The sequence below is a fragment of the Amphiura filiformis genome, chromosome 15 (genome assembly GCF_039555335.1).
Source record: "Amphiura filiformis chromosome 15, Afil_fr2py, whole genome shotgun sequence".
Lineage (NCBI taxonomy): Eukaryota > Metazoa > Echinodermata > Ophiuroidea > Amphilepidida > Amphiuridae > Amphiura > Amphiura filiformis.
The window spans coordinates 20,136,565-20,152,489 of record NC_092642.1 but is presented as its reverse complement, the minus strand read 5'-3'; the positions used below and the strand labels follow the sequence as shown (position 1 = coordinate 20,152,489).

The 15,925-nt window shown below is 36.3% G+C and overlaps 1 protein-coding gene across 3 annotated transcripts in view; it reads right to left on the bottom strand.

The window, feature by feature from the left end:
• The window catches only part of LOC140171369 (receptor expression-enhancing protein 5-like), a 59,783-nt gene that overhangs the window by 43,366 nt on the left and 492 nt on the right, over nucleotides 1-15,925 (bottom strand). For 2 of the 3 annotated variants that reach the window (XM_072194608.1, XM_072194609.1), the window contains exon 2: nucleotides 6,129-6,222. In XM_072194608.1, the coding sequence (XP_072050709.1) occupies nucleotides 6,129-6,222 (94 nt within the window). Of the gene's footprint in view, nucleotides 1-6,128; nucleotides 6,223-6,517; nucleotides 6,678-15,925 lie in introns of those variants that run through there. The other variant, XM_072194610.1, reaches the window with a different exon arrangement.

Here is a 15,925-nt window from a genome sequence, read left to right as displayed (position 1 = left end):
CTTTTTATACAGTAAACCATGAAATTTTCTTAGATAAACTTAAATTATATGGAATTGGTAAACATTGTATTCAGTGGTTTAAAAGCTATCTTACTGGACGTTCCCAATGTACTACTGTAAATGGTACTCTATCTGATACGTGTGAAATAACATGTCAATCGATGGCCCACTTGCTTTTCTTATTTATATTAATGATTTGCCAAATTATGTCACACACTGTAAGGTTAATATGTATGCTGATGATACTGTAATATATTATGCCTCTAACTCAACTAAGGAAATCATGAATTGTATAAATGAGGATCTTAACATAATAAGTAATTGGCTGAAAAGCAACAAACTTAGTCTTAACACTGATAAATCTGAATTCATGCTCATAGGATCCAGGCAGCGTTTGCAATCTGTTAAAGATGATATTCACGATGTTTCTGTAACTATAAATGGTGCTAATATTAAACAAGTTAATGAATGTAAACATTTAGGTGTCATCATTGATGACACATTGACATGGAAACAGCAAATTGATCAAGTTCGTAAGAAATCTCTCAAAGGTATGTTTATGTTGAAGAAATGTAAATCTAATTTTATTTCTACAGATATTTTGAATATGGTTTATAATGCAATTGTACTTCCTCACCTTGAATATTGTAATGTTGTTTGGGGAAATTGTGGTATGTCTATAGCAAAGAGATTACAAATTATCCAAAACAGAGCTGCTCGCATTATTTGTGGAGCTCCATGGGATACCTCCAGTGCTATTGTCCTAGATCAGCTCAATTGGAAGCCACTTTCTCACAGACATCAGTATAATACCTCAATTTGGATTTATAAAATTTTGAATAACTTAGCACCTCCTTACCTTTCAACTGTTTCCTCATTTTCTAATAATAAATACAATTTTCGCAAAGTAAAAATAATGTTTTCATCCCACAGCCTAAAACTGATTTCAAAAACGTAGCTTATCATATAGAGGTGCAATCTTATGGAATAGTCTTGATGATAGGGTCACAGATTCACCTAATTTATTTACTTTCAAAAATATGCTGAAAGATGCTTCATTTTAATTCTTTTCAGTTTTTGTTTATAAGTTTATAAATTCTTTCATTTTCCCCTTGTATGTTATAAGTTTTATGATGTTTTGTCTTAACAATTCATTTGATATTTTTATGAAGTATTGCTTGTAAACAGTTTTACAAGGTAACCTAATATAAGCTTATATGATCTTTTGTATCTCTTAACAATTCTTATGATATTTTGTATAACATATCTCTTGTAAACATGTTTTGTTAAATATTTGTCAGTACTGTAATTTGTATCCACGGCCCCAAGGAAGAACAACCTAGGGTTGAAGTGGGCCCACCGTGGCTAAATAAAGTTGAATCTGAATCTGAATCTGAATCTTAACCAATTCATTTGTCAGTTGTGGCATAAATATTAACATTTGGATCAGTACTATGAATAAATAGCCACATCTGTTACCATCTGGCAATGTTAATGCATATATGTGAATATGGCACAACTACCTTACGTCCAAGCTCCATCAACACAGTATGCAAAACCGAGATTTTGTGGACAAATAACGCTCCTGGAGCTACATTTTGACAATAGAACTTTGCAACACAGTATAGGTAGCATAATCGCTGTCTGGAAAACTTGGGGACAACTATAATTAAATAGCACACCCTCAACAGTCCACATGCCAGGTCCACAACCTAACAGTTAGTAGCTAACCATAATCCTAAACAATAACCATCAAACTAAATCCTAATTCTCATCATAATCCCTAAAACACAGGTTACACACAGTATGCCAAAGTGGGAAATCCAGAAAGCTTCTCCGCAAGAAATTTTGGTTTTGTAAAAAATAATTGCTTTAACAAAATTATACAGAATTTTGCTCCTTTTGTGGGTAATTTAGTCTACATGTAAAAACATATACTGGATGCACATGTATCTTCCCTTCTTTCTCCATTTGAGCTGTACAATACATGTCTTCTTTATAAGCAGTTGCACATTTTGAAGCTCAACAAAGGTGAAACACATGGACTACCCATCTTTTGTCCTGTTAATAACATATTACCAATTAATTTGACATTGCATGTGGGTCTGTGACTCTGTGCACTTCATATTCCCATCCAGGTCCTCTTGAATTAACTCAATTATAAGACGGCCTGTGGGCCAGCCACTTACAATGTTTTGAACACTTGTCTTGCTGTCAGACATGACATTCAAAGAACATCAGTGCAACAACACATTATTTCATTCTTCAAATACACTGCTGGCTATCCACAATAGTCACTGAACAACTTTTAAATGTTCAAGGCTTCTCAGCAGTTTGATTCAACATTTATCAGATTGACGCTGGAGTATAGTCCCACCCCGTTTTGGGTGAACATTTTCAAAATTGGGGGTGGGACTATACTCAATTTCAAAAAATAAAAATATATTTTTTTTTATATATATTTTTTTTTTTTAAGTATTTTATTTTTTCGGTTTTGTAGTGTCCCTGGACCTAGACCTAAATGCTAGGTTCATTCATGGTTGACCTAAATAAAAAAAATAATAAAAAAAATCAAGATGTTTTGTATTTTTAATATGAAAATTGATCATTTGTATTCATGTCATACTCTATTAATGATTTCAAAATGCATTGAATTTGAATGCATTTTGATATCATTAATAGAGTATGACATGAAAAATACAAATTTATTAAAAATACAAAACATCTTGAATTTTTTTTTTTTTTTTTTTTAGGTCAACCATGAATGATCCTAGCATTTGGAATCTAGGTCCTGGGACACTCAAAGCCGAAAAAATAAATAACTTAAAAAAAAAAATAAAAATTTTAATTTCTGAAATTTTTGAAAATTTGGGGTGGGACTTCACTCAAAGGTGGGACTATACTCGCGTCAGTACGGTAATTAGCACCTCTCACCTAATAAGCGTACCCTACAGAACTTTTCAAGTATGGTACTCCCTAGATGCACCCCTTTTCAATGCACATGAACAACTGTCAAATGTTGAATTACCATACATGATTTTCCCCATGCTCAGTATTGTTATTGATTTTGTGGCATTTAAAATTTAAATTTCGACTTGCATTTCAACATTTTAAATGGACTTCCCCCATAAAAAGGGACTTGACTTGAGCATCTGTGAGGTTGAAATCGGGTATATTATTTTACCTTCTATAGCACATCTTGAAAATTTCTTCTGCACCCTCATAATACATACATGTACAAAACAATAAATTGAATGTTGCAGTCAAAAAAATGGGTATCATATTACACTATCATGTAAAATAAGGTATTTAAATTAACCACTCACTACATATTCATTTTTAAAACAAACATCCATGTATAGAGCTTTTAGTACAAAAATGGCAAAATGTGTTGTTTGGTTCTCATTGACTGACCAATCCAATTCCAGACCTTGTCTTATTTTAGTGCCTAAAAATAATACAAGTGATACACCTCAAAGTTCTGATATTTGTTTTTCTCGCCCTTACAAATGTACATGTGAAAAGAAGATACATGTAGGCCCGGCATGTAGGCCAGTAATCCCTAATATGGTCACAACCGTCACATGCTATTGGCCTTAGAAAGTATTGCATAAGTATAAAGCCCATAAAGAGTGCTAAACAGAAGTTACAAATTGTAGCATGATCCAATATTTATGAAGGTCCTGGTGTTAAGGAAATTTCCTGGACACGTATGTCACAGGAACCAGTGGTTGTTGATTACTTGACAACACAGATTAGTCTGCACCATGTTGTGTGGTGACCAATTTAGTTATTTTATATAGTTGCACGAGCATTCGTGCAGTAACTCCTTGTGAAAATTATCATACATGAATGATCATTTTTTTATCCACTCTTTATACACAGTACCGGTAGTCGATACTCAAAACTTGTGCTGGTCTGTGATAAGATTTGAGCTCTATTTTGTATTAATTTAATGTAAATTGCAAGCTCATTCTGTAGATACATGTAAAAAGCAGTCTATAATTTAGCGCTACAAGTACAAACCAATACACGGGATGTCTAGATTCCAGCATGTGACATCCAAAAATAATTTTTACCAAGGCTGTGTGACATACAATGCACAACATTGCACTGTCAACCCACATTCATGACAAAACACAATAGTCATACCAATGATACATGAGGACCATTTCATACATAACAAAATGTTATATATATCCAGTTTCAATTTGTAACAAAGACAATTTTTGCAATATTAGTCAGTAGGCCATGCATGAAGTTGAAATAACAGGTCTTGGTTTGGGTCTGCCGACAGCACTACATTGTATTGCTAAATTTTAAAAGGCACATTCAGAGATCTGCCAAACCCAAATTATATTTATAATAATCCGACATCACAGTTTTTGTCATTTTTTTACTAAATGTAGTAACTACTCCAAAAAGTTAGACATTGTGTTGTTATGTCAAAAGAGACAAAATCTGAATTCTTTTTATGCCCAGGCACAAGGAATTACACATGCAAATCCAATAGCAGCGATGCCAACATTAACATCCAGAAAATAGGGAGGATTCAAACAATAAACTAGGGAGGTTTTCAAAAGTACATGCAACTTCAATGGCACATAACTTGTCAGAAATAGGGAGGTTGTCAAATTTGGGTGTCAAAATGCACACAAATGTTTACAAAAATAGGGAACCTCCCTTAAAATAGGGAGGGTTTGCATCTCGGCAATAGGGGTATGATCTCAAATCCACATAACTTGACAATTTTCATGTTTTGTCAATATTTGTGAAAACAATATGGTTTAGTAAGGAAATTTCTCAGATTTCTTGAGCAACCATTTTTGAGTGACTCTAGAAAATTGGTTTATCAGCAGATCTCTGTAAGACCCTTTAAAAGTAAATGTCAATGTTTAATGTCAATTGCATACTGTAAAGTCATGAAATGTTTGCGTGCATTAAAATTTCGCAAATTTCGCAAGTGCAGTTGATTTGCAAAATTTCAATGAACACAATATTTTTTTTTCCTATAGGCCTCTAGGGAAATGTACATGTATACACTCGCGAACATGTCATGCAGCAGAGACATGGGTTCTCTCCAAGTACTGGTACATGAAATTTGAATACCGCAAAAATTTCATGCTTTACAGTAAATGTTGTTAACACTTGCATGGATGCAGTGAAGGAAGACAATATTCATAAAAGCAAATTACTTTGCCTCTATTCATGAAAGGGTTCTCACTCGTTCATTCTGAAACAGCTTCTACTTTGAATTGTCTGTACCAGTATTTCAGTAATCATGAGTGTTCTTCATTTTGTGAGTGTCCATCATCAGATTCCCCAATGAACTCTCATTTGATCCAGCACCTTCACAAGCTTTATTAACAATTTGGGTAGGTGAGGCAAGATGAAGGGTTATGTTTATGGTTTAGATAAGCATCCTCATAAACCAGTAATGAATAGATGGTTGACAAGCAGCAGAAAAGGGAAAGTTACCATGTAGAATTTATGGCTAGATTTCATATTACCCGGTATTTCTGCTATCCTGATTTCCAACATAAATTTGCCTTCGGATATAAATGTCCCATTTTGAATTTTTTAACAATGGAAATAATAACACACCTCCCCCATTCTGAAGACTAATTATCAGTCTGTGCTTAGGTTGAATACCGTGCTGAAAATTTTGATGAATGTGCTTCGGGTATGCCATATAGTACCCCCACTACCAGTACATTGTACCAATCATCAAAAGCAAACTCCCCTATTCCTTCTCATTCCATCTACCACTTTCCCTATGAAATTACTAGCATAATTTACCTGGCTTCTTATGCTGAATGAATAACCGTTGATGATCAGTGATGAATGACTGCCCTGCAGGAACATCACAAGGCAAACTCCCCAATTCCCCCATTCCAGTGACCCATTTCCTTTCACAAATTGGCACCTGTAAGTGTATGAATTTGCCTGCCCTACAATGTATACTGGCTAGATGAATCCTAAAAGACTGTTCATTGATTTGTGAAGAATGAATGCTCTGCAGGTACATACATACATGTACCCCACAGCCAATCACAACAGAAACTCTCTACCCCACCTCCCATTTCCCCTTACCACAACAAATTAGACCGTGTCATGACTATATTTACCTGGCGTATGCTGGGTATAAGAATCCCAGAAAACTGCTGATGAATGCTGCAGCATAACCCACTACCAACCACAGGGCAACCACTACAAGTAATGCTGAAATGACAAAAAATAATAGCAGGTTAATTTAATTAAATACAGACCCATAATATAATTTAAAATGGTTAAAATAATTATCTGTATACAACGTATTCAGGCTTTAAGACTATAGTATAGTGCATTAAAATGTTCATAATTTATCAGACGTAGACCACATATAATTGATTCTTTGGTTCCATGTCCACAGGATTTTCATGAATGGCCTACATTTTTCTCCAGAAAACAATATGGGCAGGGACAGGGTATAGAACCAAAAATTAATTTCATACGGTCTTCCTGTATATAGTCATACCCATTCCAGCATACTTCACCATTTCTTGTTGTTCAGGGCTAATCTGTCGAGCCATGATCAAGGCAACAAACAACAAATTTGCATTCAGTTAAATACAGCTCCACATGTATTAGAAACACAGTAGTTCAGATCAAGGAAGATGATGAAAACCAGTACTACATGAAGAGTTGCATGCACTGATTGTTCTCAGTGTCAAACAATGATTCCAATCACAACCTGTTGCTTGCTAATCATTGATTTTTTGTATTATTCTCAGTAGATTTGTGTTGCATCAGTTGTTAACCACAGTGGTTCACAATCCTATTACCATGTATGTGTTATAACAGCCCACATCAACCAGACAGGATTTCCACATAAAAAAGTCACACCAACACTTGATAATGTAGGTAAATGTGTTCATAGGTGAAATCAGCAGGGTGAAATCATGTAATGTAGACCTTCCTTTTTTTAAATAGCAAATTAAATGTGGGACTATTTTTAAACTTCCAAAGAATCATTCCATGTCAACTCAACAAGGTGTTTTAAGTTTAACTTTAGCCCAACATTTTAGACTTCAAAACTTTTTTCCATGAGTAGACATTGATGAGAAATGAAAAACCTCAAAATCTGAGCATCCAACTCCATTTTGTTTGTGAGCCAGAGCAAATTGAGATTGGGGGTGGGCTGGTATCATTTAACAGTCTCAAGTTTTACATGGTCACAATTTGAAAACTGTAATGCCAATTGCCTTTCAAAAATTTTGATGATACTACAGAATTCCAAAGAATGGGGAACTTCTTTATATTGCATGATCAGAAAAGACGTTTTTGTTTTTGAAATTTAAATCATTTAATTGAGATTTTCCATTTAGGCCCTGATTGGCCCTGAAAATCTACTATTGGCCACTTTGCACCAAATTTTGCTTGAACATCAGATGACATTATAATAATAATAATAATAATAATAATTTAAAACAGTATATATAGCACATTGTGAATCTCAGATAGAAGTTGTGAATTTAATGACGTATCATACCGTAAATATTGCAGACTACTCAAATGCATGAAAACAAAAGCAAGATTGCAATCTACCGCGACACTTTGTCTCACACATAACAAATGCACTACGATCAAATAGGTTGATGACAACATTTGAATGAATGGACTGCACTGCGCCATGATTACGGTAAAGGACACCAGTTCAAATCCTTTGTTTGGAGCCAATCGATAAAATCATACTGTAGGTCCTCTGTAAGAAACCAACAAAAAGATCTATGGCACTAAAATGCCTTGATATTGTCCTTATCCCAGCTTTGTTGATTGAGTGCCAACTTATTGAGTGGCATAAGGCTGCGATCACATCTAGAAGTATATGGTATACGCTATACGAAATACGCTCATTCGATCAGGCTGAGTTCACATATATCCTATGTGAATTCAGCCTGATCGAATATTTCAGTATAGCGAATATCAGATACTTCTAGGTGATCACAGCCTAGCGACCATGAGGCTGTTTCTTCCTTCATCAACATCAATCTTAAAAAGAAGGTGCATAGTAAAGTTTTTCTCTTCCGGCGAAGCAGATATGCCTACATAAGATCAGACACGCAGGACTTCCAACACTCATTCCTCGACCATTGATCTACTGTCTCGCTCTGTCCAGGACAACTGGGGCATGCTCACATCAGAAATCAAGATCCTCAATGGACAAAATACAACAAGGCAAGAAAGTAAAAAAAGCCCAATGACTAGAAGGATTACAAAGACTTCCAAAAGTCCACGCAAAAGAAGTAAGACAAACAACAGCATAATTACTGGTCTTACCAGAATATCCTATTCCAGGACCCAGCTGATAAATCCAACAAAGTCTTCTGGACTGGTGCTTCAATCAAGACTCAACCAGCATCTCATCACTGGAAAGAGGATCCAAGATCATATTCGACAGTGAAGGGAAGGTTAAGGATTTTAACAAACAGTTTCGGTCAGTGTTTCTGTTTTTACCGATGAATACAGCAGCAATCTGCCTGACAATGAGGAGTCCGATAAACTACCTGTTGTTCACATCACAGTATCTCTGATGGTGTCCTGACTCCTGAAACGCATTGGTGTCCTGAAGCTTTTCTATTCTTTGAAACAAACAAAGCCACTGGACCTGATGCACTATCTGCCGGCATACTGAAAGACCTTGCTGATTAAATGTCTCTAATATTGACCACCACAAATGTATTACAATGTTCAGTTCTTGGATGTAGTGAGATCCCATCTGACTGGAGACAAACCAACATCTCTCCAAGTTACAAGAAGGGATACCGAACCACATCAAACTATCGCAAGGTATCCATTACCTCCATCAGCCATGTGATGGACCACTACGACAGCAACATTTTAACTGATACCCAGCATGCCCTAAGATCTGGCTGATCTTGCATGTCCCAATCAATCAATACTCATCACAACCCAGGACCTTCAAGCTCTTTGAAAGTGAGCATGTTGATATTGTGGTTCTCGACCTTTCTAAAGCATTCGACCGAGTCCACCACCAATGACTTTTGCTGAAGCTACACTACTACAGAGTTCAAGGATCCTAACTTTTGTGGGTTGGAAATGTTCATAAATGTATGCTGGTCCCAGCAAGTTGAACATAGTATATGGAAAGTCATCTATAACCTCTGGAGTACCACAAGGCACCATCCCGGGCCCATTGCTTTTCATTTCCTTCATCAATGGGCAGCCCTCGAATTAAGGATCTGAAGGGGCACAGCAACTTTTTTAGGGCAAGTTGATAATTGCCTTGGATTTTCACTGAAAAGGCAAGGCAGCACTGCAGTTTGTAATATTTCAAGAGGGCATCATGGCAACTGTTGAAAATTTGAGAAGGGCACCAAGGCATTTTCTCAAAAGTGAAGAAAACACACACAAACATAGATAGATGATTTTATAATGAAGGGGCAGGGCTGGGGCACCGACGGCAACTTCATTAGAGGGCACGGCAAGTGACTGCCTGGGTAAAGGACATATTTTGAGGGCATTACGGCAGTGGGGATGGGCACCCACGGCAAAATGCCTTGGGTGCCGTCGGTTAATTCGAGGGCTGTCAATGGGATAAATATCCAAGCCTCATGCACTCTCTGTCGAAAAACTATCAACACCAAGTGGCAAAATTGCTAGAATTTCACACATTTGGATATCACATTGAGCTGTACCCTGTAATGTTTCTACACTATGCAGGGAAGGTCTACATCCAGGGTTCGAATTCGTTTAAAAATATTTGCGTAACAGTTTTTGGCTAATTCATCATAATCGGGATACTTCCATACACTAAAGCACAATAAAAAGTGCTATACAAATGCAAAATTGGGTAGCAGTTACTTCAAAATAAGGAGCAAACTGCTATGCGATACAGCCGAATTCAAACTCTGTCTACATCCTCTGTGAGGTATGGAAAATATATATTTTTGAAGCTGCAACTTCTGATTTCTTCATTTGTTCAGTGGATTATCAATTATGTATGTTTCAGAAATTCAACATCCAGATAACGACACAATGGCTGTTGAGTTACTGGAACTATGTCTGGCACTGTGCATTAACATCCAGACTTGTAATGTATGGACTACATGTATGTCACGAATGTCAAATACCGAAGTAGAACTTATTTTAGTGAGCAAATCCTCCTATTCGCTTGTCCCAAAACCACACTAGGGACAACAATGATGAGCTATGCCCTTGTCTGACAGACAACCACTATATTTAACCTCCAAAATGATAAATCATGATTTGGAAATAAATAAATTGTGACTTATCATATCTATGTAAATTGTATCATGAGGAAAGATATACCAACCACAGCTAGCACACTGTATGTATGCTATGATTTATTGGGGTGCGATCGGCTCAAAAGCGGACCTTTTGTGATTTAAGGGCTGGTTTTCAACATTTTTACAGAAAAAGGGGAGACCTTTTCATTCAAATTGGCAATTTGTCACATAAATGTGAACCATTTTACCGACATCAGAGGGATAGGTATTAGATGATTATTAGGTAATTTGCTCACCAATAGCTTCACATTCTAGGCAAGAGACCATTGCATTCAAAATCTAGTCGGATTCACTGAAGCATGACACCGTGTAAAGCAATGGAAGTTCAGAAGTAACAGCCGATCATGACAGGCGATCGCATCAACATTTTTGCTAAAATTACACTTCATTGACTTCAACAAAATATAAGACTGTCCAAAATGGGCAAATCTTGCTCAAAAGATACAGTTAACTCATCGAAATAACTTTCATCCAAATTTCAACATTAACAGAGTAAATAACCTCCGTTGCAAAAAATTACACCGCTGTCCGACCGAAAAACGATAGCAACGCACATACTCGGCAGTGGGGTTTGACCCCCACCCTTTTTATTTTACCCCACCCTTTTTACTGAGGCACCCTTTATACTGAAAATTCCTGACCCCCACGCTTTTTACTGAGGCACCCTTTATACTGAAAATTCCTGACCCCACCACTTTTTGTATCCATTGATGAAGTCGCACGCAATTCGAAGTAAATCAAATATGCCGAATTCTGCACCTATTTCACACGTGCAAGTCCGATGTTTTTCTCTCCATGAAGTTGATACATTATGTGCACAATGCAAATTTTATGTGAAAAGCTACTACTGTACTGTACAATAAACATTTTAATCCATAACTGTACTTTTTGGCGTCCAAATGTTGTTCTTGTCATGAACTGATTCAGTATCTCGCGCGCTTGTTCAGTGACTAGGGGTGTTATTTTCGGGTAATTTTGTGCCCGGGTACCAGCGCATTTTTCGAGCGGGTAACCGGGTACCCGAAATTGCAAAAAAAAAAAAAAAAAATCCAAGATGTTTTGTATTTTTAATATGAAAATTGATACTTTGTATTCATGTCATACTCTATTAATGATTTCAAAATGCATTCAAATTCAATGCATTTTGAAATCATTAATAGACTATGACATGAATACAAAGTATCAATTTTCATATTAAAAATACAAAACATCTTGAATTTTTTAAATTTTTTTTATTAGGTCAACCTAGCATTTAGGTCTAGTTCCAGGGACACTACAAAACCGAATTTTTTTATTTTTTTAAATTTTTTATTTCGGTACCCGGGAGGGTATTTCCTACCGGGTAATGTACTCGGCGGTACCGTTACCCCGCCGAAAATGCCAGCCTTAGTAATAGGATTATTGGGCGGGACTCAAATTCACGGGACTCACTCACACCCTTATCAGTGACTTATATCCTACCCTTCTTTGTTCAATCAATTATGCATGATTAATGACGTCACTCATACGTACGATCGATGTAAAGAATTAACTACTACACATCGTAACACGTCATGGAAAAAATCGGACACTTGCATAACACGGAAGGGCTTCCGGGGAGGATATTGTGTACATTGCGCTGGTCTGGACTCAATGGTAACAATGGTAGATTACAGTGTGCCAATTTAGTGGTAATCCAGGCAGTGTGGTAAATAAGCAAAAATGAACACGGGCCATTTGGGCCCTTGTTCTTGAATCTTTAGGGGCCCTCACAAACTTTTACGGGGCCCGCATAAATTGAGAGTGGAAAATAAACACATTTTTTGACAAAATAAGCATTTAAAATGAATCTCCATTTATGAATTAGTGTAGTATGGACATTGGACAAGATTGTTTGTATTTTCAGTCCTGTTTTTCAGTAAGCTTAAATTTATTTACTTATTTTTTTCATGGGCCAGTCGGGCCCTCAAGGCACATTTTCGTCGGGCCCACATTGATTTTCACGGGCTATGGGCCCCCGGGCCCGCCTTATTTACCACGCTGAATCCAGGCATCCAGACACTCAAATTTGCTGTTGGATGACCAAAATTTCACTGTGCATCTGTTGGCCATACATTTTGAATTCATAGAGAACTGTATGACATAGACACAAATAACTTTGCACATATTATTATTAACACACAGAAAAAACCTGTTTTGTTTTAAATTCACTGATTAACTTAAAAACTGACACACCAGTAGATCTTTGTACTGAGTGCCAGTAGCAAAATAAACAAGCCCCACAAAAAAAAAAAAGAACAAACTGAGTACTTATTCAACCCAATATAAATGCTGCATATAATCAATAGCCTAGTAATTATTTTGAAGTGGAATATGGTCTTGACTTGGTCTTTAAGTGGATTAAATGTCAATAAAGGAGAGACAAGATAATTCTTCAAGTTTTAATATAAATAATATGATTAAAATAACTTTTAAAAGTTTTAATCTGATTAAAATTTGTTCATGAATCCTAAATCTTTTAACACACCGCTAGGCCTAGTAACAGTACAATTAGGCCTAAAACAAGAAAATTGTTTGAATTTGGCATTACATAAAAAAAAAAAATTAGGGAAGGTGGGTCGGGATTTTAAAATTATTTAAAGCTGTGTGAATATTTCGTTTGAGAAAGGCTGCCCTTGGAACTTGTTTTCTTCCTTTTTTTAATTATTAATTATTTTATTTATTCATTTTTTGTTGTTGCAAAACTCTAGGGTCGGGCCTAATTTTAGGGTCGGTCGGGTTACAACAATCAAATAATTTTTGTTTGAGGTCTAAGACTAAGGCCCTTCTCGAGCACAGTCATTTGTAAGTCTGTGTCGTTCATTATTACAATTCATAAAGTTGTGAAGTTTAATGTTACCAAAATTTTATCTTAAAAGTTAAATCTGTATGAATTCATGAGCAAAGTTTTCTTTTTTTTTTTAAGAGGTTAACAATGCTACAGAAAAAATATTAAATTAGTGTACATCGTGGAACATTCAACTACGCTTGTTACTCGCGACTAATCATGCTAACTACTGCAGCATACAGCGCTACTCTCACGCATCCATATTAGCGAGGCTATCTGCGTACAACTGCTTACTACGCACAGCCACGCAAAGAGCATGTTCCACGATGTACACAAATTTGATCATTTTTCAATAACAATTTCCTGATGTGTCACTTGAGCAACTTTTTTGGGCGCTGTAGACTGGAATACACGACGGTGTCGTGATCGGCATTGTTTACAATACTTCCGAATTTCCACTTTACATGATGGAGTCACTCATCATGCTCAGGGGCGGATCCAGGAATTTTCAATAAAGGAGGCGCTGCGGCGCCAGGGTTTGATTTAGAAAATAAATTTTACATGCACAAAAAACAGCACAACTCTGATTTTTCCTCAAAATGGGCTGAATAACACACAATTGTGCATGCACAGGCAAAATTCTACATGCACAGAGCCGAAGTTACATGCATTTGTGCATGTAAAACCCCTAAATCGAACACTGCTCGGCGCCCACACAAAGTCAGGCGCCACTCTGCAAAAATACACAGAGTCTGGTGCCACTCTGCAAAAAATAGAAGGGGCTCGTGCCGGGTGCGCTCCCCTCTAAATCCGCCCCTGATGCTCATGCTTCACTGATTCTGACATATGTTTTGAGAGAGCTCTACATCATGTACATTCTATCCTCATTTCCATCATCGGTTAACTAGCAGTGGCCTGATCATCGAGGATAGACTCGACTTATTGATCATGCGCACGCAAAAACTGAGTCCGAGCACTTTCAAGTTTCATTATGGCTATGCTTGTTGTTGTTTTATTGCGTTCAAAACAGGGTCAGAATTTCGTTTCACAATGCGAGAATCAATCTTGATTCTTGCAAAATAAATTTGCGGGATCCATATCCATTTCATCATTCTCGCAAATCAACTTCTGTGTAAACTTAAACATTTGCGGGAATCAACTTGGATTCACGCTACTGCTAATCTGTTTATGAGAATCTTTGCGAGAATCGATTCTCTGAAGTCTGAATCTGATTTACGGCGTGCGCCGTCGCCAAAATTCTGACCCTGCAAAATCCTCAATAATCATCGCAAAGCCAAAGCCAAAGTCAAGTGACAGTATCAACCACAATGCTTCTACATAAACTACGTTAAAAAGATGGGTAATGCAAATTTAACTGATAGTTTAACTACACTAAAGCATGTACAATGCATTTTATAGTATCCAAATACTGATTACTGTTAGCGAGATCAGCGCATACGATGATTTACGCATTTGTATCTGTTTGTGTGTGAAACTTAGTGAAAACAACTCACCATTTCTCATCCTTTCAAAACTCCAAATACAATAGAAAATTATTTTTACAGAGTTTAAAGATGAAATTTTCCGATTATGTAAAGTTTTCCACAAAAAAAGAACATTAAGCATGTTTTTTAATGTCATGAACTTGTTGAAGTTCAGGAGTTAGCGACTCGATCGACGGGACGCCATTTTTTCGTCTGCTTGAAATTCATGAAATCTCGATTTGGATTTATCCACGAGACTCCACGAGACTTACCTGGATCATGCTGATGATGTCATCATTTTGTGGGTAATTTTGTGACCTTTGCACTCATACCAAACACGATCGGGTTTGTTTTGGGGAAAGCCCTACTTTTTCTTTTTTTTTAGGTCTATTTTTAGGTAAGATTTTCATGGTTTTTGGCGTAAAAAGTTGTTGAAATGGAGCAGAAGGAGGTCATTACACCTATATTACACCCATATAATATGAAATTTTAGAGTATTTTGAAGATGTTTGTGGTCATTCTTCTGCAGAAATCCATCGCGCATAGATGTGCAAAAGGAATTACTGTGATGACCCGTATTTGCAATTGGCCGTGAAAATACGACAATACGGGGAGAAGTGGTGAGATGGCGGTGCGTATTGTTCCTTATCGGGCTGGCGCTTGAGGTGGGAGATGTAGCATATCGGGTCATGTCGTATGTGGTAAAATGCAAGATGCACACTTAATTCAAGTGATATTATTTTTGTTACTACTTTTAATCAACTCTATGATACTTTAAGAATTTGTATAATTTTTGTAAAAATTTTTTTCACTTCCTTTGTATTTTTTTTTCAATACTAAAGTTGAGTAGTGCAGTGTCAGATGAGGTTGACAAGTTGACAAATGGCACTGGCAGAACATGTTCATATGTTCATGTGTTGCATGGGTCATCATGGTCATATTAGATTATGATTACATATTCATTTTTTTTATTTTTTTATTTATTCCTTTATTCATTCATTCCTAAATTTACTTGTTTATTTACTTACAATATTTATTTATTTCTTGGAGGCAATATCATCGTCTCTAAAATAATGCTGTATTGTACGCAAAAAAATTGACTCACAAAAAAAACCCAGTAAACTTCACATGACTTTAAATAGGCATAACCTCCCCATATTTTAAGTTATAGAGCTGATTCTGGTACCATTGTCTTTCTTTTTTAATGCCCTTTACATTGATACCAGATTTGTATAAGTGTTACTTGTAAAAATATTCAAGTGCTAGACAAATAAATCCAGGGTACCATAAACAAAAAATGACAGACAAATTCCGCTACCCTTCGC